The sequence below is a fragment of the Nelumbo nucifera genome, chromosome 6 (assembly GCF_055504915.1).
Source record: "Nelumbo nucifera cultivar China Antique chromosome 6, China Antique-T2T, whole genome shotgun sequence".
In the NCBI taxonomy this organism is placed as follows: domain Eukaryota; kingdom Viridiplantae; phylum Streptophyta; class Magnoliopsida; order Proteales; family Nelumbonaceae; genus Nelumbo; species Nelumbo nucifera.
The window spans coordinates 4,383,182-4,392,001 of record NC_142654.1 but is presented as its reverse complement, the minus strand read 5'-3'; the positions used below and the strand labels follow the sequence as shown (position 1 = coordinate 4,392,001).

Below are 8,820 nucleotides of genomic sequence, written 5' to 3'. Positions count from 1 at the left end.
AATAAGGGAATACCATTTTGCCAAAAATGAGAATCCGAATCCCATTCTGTCCAATCAAATGGTTCATAATTAAATGGTGCATTACAATTTTCCCATGAACCAGACGGACCTTAAGATATAAGAGAGTGGATTTTTATAGATTCTTCCATCTCATAAATATTAATATGGAAGAAAGTATTTATCACAACACAAGTAAGATATTTTAACATATATGGGGGTTTAGAACAATGCATTTAGAAAGTCAATAAAAATTGAATAAAACCATAAGAAGAGGAGAGAATGGGATTGAGGCATTCCATAACTAATTTGACTTTGGCTGGCTCCTTTGACGTCTTTCAAAACTCCAACCTTTGACGCTTTGACCCATTACTTTCTTCCCAAACTTTTGTGGGTTGCTTAATTATTTATTCACCCACCCATTCTCCTTTTTCTTACTCTTTCCATATATATAAAAGAGACAAGGAGAGTAGGAACAAAATAACATAAAATTAAATACCCCAAGTCCCAACAACTAATCAAGGATTTTCAGGAAGGCAGGAGTAGGAGTCTGTGCGCCTCCATGGACTCTGTCTTCTTCCTTGGACAAGAGGACCGTACCAGCTTTCTTCGGGCCATAGCTCAATCTGTTGGCTGCTCTTATTGTTGTTTGTGGTTTTATTATCCCCATCCATTTAAGTAAGAAACAATCCATCTCTCTCTCTCTCTCTGGCTTATATCGTGCTTAATTAATTTTGATCACCAGCTGTTTAATCTCTTGGGACGGTTGGTACCATGATGAGAGCAACCAGCCCAGCTCCTCCTCTGGAAGTCTTGCCCGAAGGCTCTTTGAAGATTACAGGTTATCACTCTGCAACATCGATAATAGGTAAGCTGGGTACTGTCGCCGTATATGATTACTAGCTCCATTTTTTATCGGTTATGTTTTGGTATGTATTCAATATTTAATTTTCACTGCTTCAGCTGTGTACCAGGATTAGCTTTCAAGGAAGGTATTCCCTATATGGAGCTTAATGAATTGGAGCTTCAAAGTCGAGCTTCAACTGAAACCCAACGTCGATTCTATCGGGTAAGAAATGAGGGACGACATCACATGGAGGGACAGAGTGCCTTTTGTTAAGTTGAGAATGAATAAACAGTTTTGATGATCGTGTTGTGTGTGTGTGTGTTTTTTTTTTTTTTTCCTTTTTTTGTGATTGTAACAGGAAGCTAGGATCAAGGTTCGTCCAACGAACACAACTTCTCTTTGTTTCTCCAGTTTGAAGATATGTTAAACAATATTATCATCAATTTTTTTTTGTTAATTTAATTTCCAACAGGCTGCAGCATTCATGGGCTGCAAAAGTGGAGAGATTGAGATAGGAACGATGAATCCAACTCAGGTATCGAACCCACATTCTATAGTGTGTACTGATATGTTTTTCATGAACTTCTCTCAGAATTATATTGGCCTTTGTTGAGCAGATCAACATGGAAATGGAGATCAGGAAGTTCTTTCCCGAAGACTTGAATCAACAGCTTCAATTTAGAGAACTCCTTCATCACCAACAGGATCAGAACCGTTCTTCATCATCACTGAGTTCAATGTCCGTGAGTAGCCCGGAGTACTCATCTCTTGTATTCAGTATCCCGAGTACTTGTAGCATGCCTAAAACCCTGAAGGAAGCACCCGTTAAGAAAGCAATCCTTCCAACGCCGACCGAAACTATGCCAGTACTCCAGCAGCAAACCACGCAACCTTTCCAACGTCTTAGTAGCATTCGTTTTCCAAGTTGGGAGAGCGACGATGCGGCAATGACAAGAGCCATGCTCGCGGTTATTTCTTCTCCTTCGACGTCCTCATCATCTCATCATCACCAGTTGCAGTCCCACGGTTACAAACTGAGCCAACATAAGAGCGCTTTCAAGGATTACATCTCCTCTCTTGCACCCATCGTTAACGTTTCAATAACAGCCAATATACGCAGAAATAATATGCAGAAGCGCGCAATTGCCTTCTTTAAAAGCTTGTATTTAAAGAGGAACGAAGAAGAAATGCAAGCAACCCGCCAAACAAGCAATCTGAATCATATCATATCAGAGCGTAAGCGTCGAGCGAAGCTTAACGAAAGGTTTCGTGCATTGAGTTCACTACTTCCTCCAGGGTCCAAGGTCTGTATCGAATTCAAAATATATATGGTTCTCTTGGGAAAAAGAAAAAAAAAAAAAAAAATCTGTGTCCAAGGCTGACCTTATTTCATTTGATTTCTGCTTTGATAGAAAAACAAATTGTCGGTGCTTTCCAGCACTAGGGAATACTTGATCGCTTTGAAGGCTCAAGTTCTTCAGCTCCAGCAACAGAACAGATTACCGGAGGGGCGACTTGTGTCTGCAGCAAGAGAAGCTAGTGAAGAAGATAACGCTTCTCCAAATGAAAGAATAGATATACGAGTTGTCCATGCCGCAGAATCAACATCGGAAGAGCGCCAAGTTGAAGTGCGAGTGACTGTTATTCAAGACTGTGATTTGTTGGAGCTGGGTATCCGCCTACTCGAATTTATTAAACAAACTAGGGTCGCTAGCTTAGTTTCAATGGAAGCCAACACCCAGATGCAGCAAATGGGCTCATTTAAACGACTAACCTTGAAATTAAATATTAAGGTAAGGATGTTAAGATATAAACTCTAGGGGGTGAGCATATGGATTGGATAGGTTCTACCCGGAACCAATGTAATCGACCTCGAACATTACTGGTCTTGAACCACCCTACCCAATTGGTTATGAGGTAGGGTCTGTTTTAGGGGTGATCATTTCTGCCCAGCCCGGAAAATCCGGGCTTGGGCCTAGGTTTTTTGTTAAGGCCTGGCCTGGCCTGGGCCCGGGCCCGGGCCCGCAAAATTTAAGGCCGGGCTTGGGCCTAATTTTTTAGGCCCAGCCCAGATATTTATAAATAATATATATCTTTATATATATATATATATATATATTTAAAAATATTTGATAATTGATGTTTTATATATTAAATAGAGATTAATAGAGATTTGTAGGAAATTAAAGATTTTAATCCTAGGGTCCAAAGTCTTACCAAATTTTAATTTAGTATTTAATAAAATATAGAAATTACTAAACCCTAATCTTCCCGTTCTCGGCTCTCTCTCTCACCAATTTCACAAAACCACTAATTGAAACTTATAAATTACAATGTATAATTATTTAATTTCTTTTATGTTAGAAGCTTTTATCTTGATATTAAGTTTAAAGTTTCTTACAGGTTATTATAGTCTCCACGACAATAAGCGAAAAAAAAAGTATAATTGTTAAATTTTGGAACTGCAATATAATAATTAGGCCTGGAATCTTGGCCCGGCCTGACCCAGAGTCATGTAGGGTCAGGCCCGGGCCTAGCCTAAGCCCATTGTTATGAAGGCAATGCCTAGGCCTGACCCATGATCACCCCTAGTCTGGTTCCTATAGGGGCTTACCCTAGTTGAAGATATAAATATTTGAACCCAATCGCTCAGAGTTACAAAGATCAAAGCCTTAAGTTTTGAAACTATTATTATTATTATTATTAGTATACAAATACATACAAAATACAAGGTTTTGAATTTCACAGATAAACCCTAGCACTGTAAACACCAGAACCAACCCTAGAACTGATATTGACATGATAGGAATCGGTTTCAGGTTCTACATTGAAACCAAACTGTACCGGTCCATATTCACCCTCCCCCCCCCGATAATAATTGATAAATGATTTATTCTTAGAAATTATGTTGAAGGAGATGACAATGTGACATTGATCAATTTAGTAATTGTCATGTTGTTAATTGCAGGGGAGTGAATGGGACGAGGCTACCTTCCGGGAAAGCATAGCCAGGATTGTTGCTAACCTGCCAACATGAAAAATGGAACTGTCTTTGGTTTGCTTTTTCCTTTTGAATCTTCTGAAGTACCAATCTTCAGCTTGCATATAACAGAACAACTAGCGATGAATCATTTATTGTCTTATTGATAATATACAAATATGTCGCCCATTTTGACTATTGACTGGACTTGTTTGAAAGGGTTGGGTAGGGACAGAGACACAGAGGGAGAGGGAGGGGGTGTCCATATTTCTCGACTTTTAAAAGAATTAAAGTATTCAATGACGCCGACGCTTCGAAAAGGAGAAAAGGAGAAGGTCAAATTCTGTATTTCTATATTTAATTTAGGGATTGGTTATTATATTACATACCTACCCAGATCACAGACCATGACTGGTGTGGTGACCAATTGACCCTCTCTCGAAAAGGGCTTAATTTGATTACTTAAAAATATTGGATCTGATTGGCGGCCCAGTCATCTTTTTTCCTCCATTCCTTTTTGGAAAAGTAACCCAGAGGCCAGAGGCAGTTTTCCTCCATTGAAATTTATGCATGTTTCCGATACTAGATCATCTGTACCTACATAGATCAGATTCTTTAAGCTTTATGGAAATGAATAATACCAACCATATTTTTAGGCCTTGAGTATCCATCTTACACCACAATCCACAGAGTATAAATACAAATACAAATAGGCTCAGATATCCATTGGCGGTTGGTGCATTTGCCCAAAGAAAGAAGAAGAAATCATCGACATCGACAGCTAAAAGATAGATAGTAGGCTTTGGCTACCCAACTCCATTGGATACCCAATTACGATACAATTGTAATTAATGAATTAATTCAATGTATAGTTGAAATTTTACATTTTCTCCATCCTTCTCTCTCCAATATCAAATTATTTCAAGAACATTTTTTGTTTGGCTAATGCAGCAGTTATTTTTGTTTTAACTTTTAAAAAAGAAACTAATCTGCCACACCTGTCGCCATGAAGATATCATATTGGAAACACTGACAGTGTCCCGTCTCACAATGCTCCTTGCTCTACACAAGCCGGATATTTTCTTCATTTCACAAACAAAAGAGTGGCTTGGCAAAATCCAATAGGCTATTAAAACATTACTCTGTTGGCTATCAAATTGAGATTTTTCCTTCTATTGGAAGATGAGGAGGATTAATATGGCTCGGTTGGAATTCAAATCTCATTGTTGATCTGATGAAAATCACTAACACAGCAATCTATTGCACCATTAAGAACATACCTCATTTCAATGCTCGAAAGAATTTTTTGGACGATCTAAGAGCTTTTCATGCTTCTACTTCTCGCCCATGGCTCTTGTGTGGAGATTTAAATCTAATTAATTCACCAAATGAAAAAGTTGACGGCCGTGCTGTGTTACCTAATGAAAATAATTATTTTCTTTCTGTGGCTATTGATGAATGTAATCTTATTGATCCATCTTGGCTTTTCAGGACCACGTTTTATGTAGTAGTCAAATAAAAGGGATCATGGTGAGCTCATATGCCAACGTCTGGATCGATTTTTAGCGACTATCACCCAATCCTTTTGCATACTAAAAAATCTTGGAGAACCCAACATTCCAATTCACGATCTGAACAGATATGGATCCATGAACAAGACTTTAGTGATGTTTTCACAAACATCTGCCAACTCCCAATCCAAATCCTGTTCAATCTAAATTTCAGTCAGTCCTTACTGATTTAAAAAGGTGGAGTAATCGTTTGCATGGCAATATGAGACAAAATATCAAAGGTTTTGAGGATGATCTGTTGTACCTTCAATCCCTCCCAGCTACTCCAGCCAGAAAGATTACAGAACATCTCAAAGCTGCAAAAAGGATCTCGAAACTTGGCTCAATCGGGAAGAACTTTACTAGAAACAACGTGCAAATGTTGATTGGACATTGCAAGGAGATAGATGATGCTGCTACCAATAGAAGAAGAAACAAAGGAATTTATTACCTTAAATTCTGAAGGAAAGTGGACCAGCAATGAAGAAGAAATTTCTCACTCTTGTGTCCTATTTTAAAAATCTATTCATCTCCACTAATCCAGATTTATCAAGTATTCAGGTCCCAACTTATGTGGTTATATTTCTCCTACAGAAAATGAACTTTGTCACAGTCCCACCATTCAAGTGAAGGAGGCTCTATTTAGTTTGGGACCTTGGAAATCACCGGGTCCAGATGGGTGCAGACATAACTTCATGGGTGCAACATATTTTCAGGAATCCAGAAGATATTAAATCTGTCAATTATACATACCTCTGTTTGATCCCAAAAGTTGAGAAAGCAGAAGGAGCTAATTAAGGATTTCAAACCTATTGACTCAAGCAATGTGCTATATAAAATTGTAGCCAAGGTCATCACCAACAGATTAAAGTCCATTCTCCCAAAGCTGATTTCACCATTCCAAAGTGCTTTTACCCCTGGCAAAATCATAACAGATAATACTATAATCAATCACACAGGAGATTCTTCGTAGCATGAAAAAGCAAAAAATGTAGATTTGGAAGCTTTCTACTTAAGCTTGATCTTTCGAAAGCATGAAATTTGTTCTCCATCAGTTTGGTTTCTCTAAAGCGACTTGTAACCTCATTCATCAATGTGTTTCCACTAGACATTTTTCTGTGCTTGTAGATGGTAAACCAAGATGTACTTTTCACGCAAGCAGAGGGCTAAGACAGGGTTGCCCATTATCTCCTTATCTCTTCATCCTTTGTATGGAAATTTTATCTAAACTTTTCAATTCCAAGCTCCAAAATGAAGCTTCAGTTGCTAAGTTGGGCTGGCGTTTTTGAACCCCCTAACTCCTTGTGGCTCAAAATTCTCAAATGCTAAATACATTAAAAACTCCAATTTGTAGAGAGCCAAGAATAATAACAACTCCTCGTATATTTGGAGAGGAATCCTTAAAAAGCAGATCAATTTTACAAAAGGGTTGTTGGTGGTTAGTGGAAAATGGATGGAATGTCAATGTTACCATGGACGCGTGGTTGCCAACTGAAATTCAAGCAAATCCTACCCTTCTCTTAAAGATGCCTACAAAGGTTGCAAATCTAATTGATCATACATACTACAACGACTTGGTGCCAAGAGGGTGGTGAATCACTTATTTGACACAACCACTGCTACCAAAAACTATAATCCAACCCTCCCAACTCCAAATTCAGGGATGGAGGACACTTTAGTTTGGACCCCCACACCACATGGAAATTACACAACAGCTTCGAGGTACAAAATCCTATTGGCAGACAAACCCCTAAATTCCTCTGCTCAATTTTTTGGTGATGGAATGTCATGGCATTACTTGTGGAGTTTAAATTTTATTCCTCCTAAAATTCAGACTTGTATCTGGAGAATTATGCATGATGTTCTCCCTGTGAAGAAAAGACTGAAAGTGGTTATAAAACATTTAATTTCTGCCTATCCTCTCTATGATCTTGCTGAAGAATCCCTGGAGCATCTATTCACTTCTTGCCCCTTAGTAAAACAGGTCTGGTTTGGTTTAGACATTGCCATCCGCGCTGAAATTAATAATCTCACAGAACTGTGTTTCTGAGTGGCTCACCTTTTGGCTGACTCAATATAAATCGAGTGCCATCCATAATTTTGATCTACTAATTAAAGATCTTTTCAGTGCTATGGCATACATGCTTGCAAGAAATGATGTTTTCAAGAACTGTCCTTGGAATCCTCATTCAATTATTCAGAGTGCTACAAATTTGGTTATCCAATAATAATTAATGCATGGCCAGACCAGAAACTTGGATAGTGCATTAATTAATTGTTAGTTCATCTCTCTCTATCAGATGGACATGCAAAACCTCCGAACGGTTATCTGAAAATCAATTTTGATGGGGCAAATTCTCCTCACAAATCTGGTGTGGGCTTTATAGTCAGAGATCATGAGGGCTCTTTCGTCTATACTCGAGTTATTCCATGCTAGTATCTGAAGCCACTGCACTTTTGGAGAGTATCAAATTTGCCATCTCTTTGGCAATCTCTCACACCATCTTTGAAGGTGACAATGAAGTTATTGTCAAGACCTTGTTGGAGGAAAACTCTAATCCGCATTGGAGTATCTTTATATACTCTAATAGCCAGCTGCAAGAGTCTTCTAACTCACCTGGATGGTTCCTCAGTTGCATTCACTCCTAGATCAGGCAATCAGGTAAGCACATCATCTAGCTAAATTTGTCGTTTCTTGTAACTCGGTAGAAACCTGGTCTTTAGCGCCAGATTTTTTATCTTCTCTTCTGATCGAAGATGTAACGTAACTGATCAGATTGGTAGTTGAATGAATTTGCCTATGGGCTTTCAAGTACTCCACCATATTTACAAGGAATTGAACAACATCGAAGCCCCCTCTCAAGTCTCAACATATCTACGTTCTACAATTAATATCACCGGTCACCACCACCATAATCATCAATAGCCTCATAACATCAATATACTTCTTCAGTTACATGAATCTTGTGCCAAATCTTTTCAGAGAGAACAAATATACAACAATGACAAAACAAAAAGAAGAGGGAGGGGGAGCCTAGATTTGAAGATACCCATAGGCTTTCGTCCTTTGATAAAAAAATTAAAACATCTGGCTCTGGTTTTATCAAAACCAATACAACAGTCCGCCACCATATAGAACCCCATCTTGCTCTGGCTCTGGTTGTGGGCTTAAGAGGTTAGAATTACAATGGGTTTGGCTGGATTAGCTAGATGACAATGGGCTTCCCCTAAGACTTGCAGCAAGTCTTTCGGAAAGTCACTAAAAAATGTTACATTCAACATGTTATAAAGTCTGTTACTGCCATTTAACCCAATATATAGCAATGTGTTAACCAAAGGCTTACCCACTTATACTAGGATCCCACAGGAGCAAGGCCTTTGGCCTTTGCAGCAGCAGCAGCAGCCGCTGAAGCTGCTGTATTGGGTGCAGGACAGGTGCAGACTGT

The 8,820-nt window shown here is 38.7% G+C and overlaps 1 protein-coding gene across 5 annotated transcripts; it reads left to right on the top strand.

Annotated features, from left to right (window-relative positions):
• Nucleotides 1–466: 466 nt before the first annotated feature.
• Nucleotides 467–4,046, top strand: LOC104586678 (putative transcription factor bHLH041). 5 transcript variants are annotated; one of them, XM_088889427.1, is made up of 8 exons: nucleotides 467–675; nucleotides 743–865; nucleotides 961–1,066; nucleotides 1,203–1,217; nucleotides 1,317–1,379; nucleotides 1,462–2,148; nucleotides 2,257–2,637; nucleotides 3,813–4,046. In XM_088889427.1, the coding sequence occupies exons 1-8, from the start codon at nucleotides 560–562 to the stop codon at nucleotides 3,879–3,881; spliced, it is 1,560 nt and encodes a 519-aa protein (XP_088745553.1). In that variant the 5' UTR covers nucleotides 467–559; the 3' UTR covers nucleotides 3,882–4,046. The 5 variants fall into 5 exon arrangements, with proteins under 5 accessions (XP_088745553.1, XP_088745554.1, XP_088745555.1 ...); XM_088889429.1 differs by having other exon boundaries at nucleotides 535–675; nucleotides 972–1,066; nucleotides 3,813–4,045; XM_088889428.1 differs by lacking the exon at nucleotides 1,203–1,217.
• Nucleotides 4,047–8,820: the final 4,774 nt, after the last annotated feature.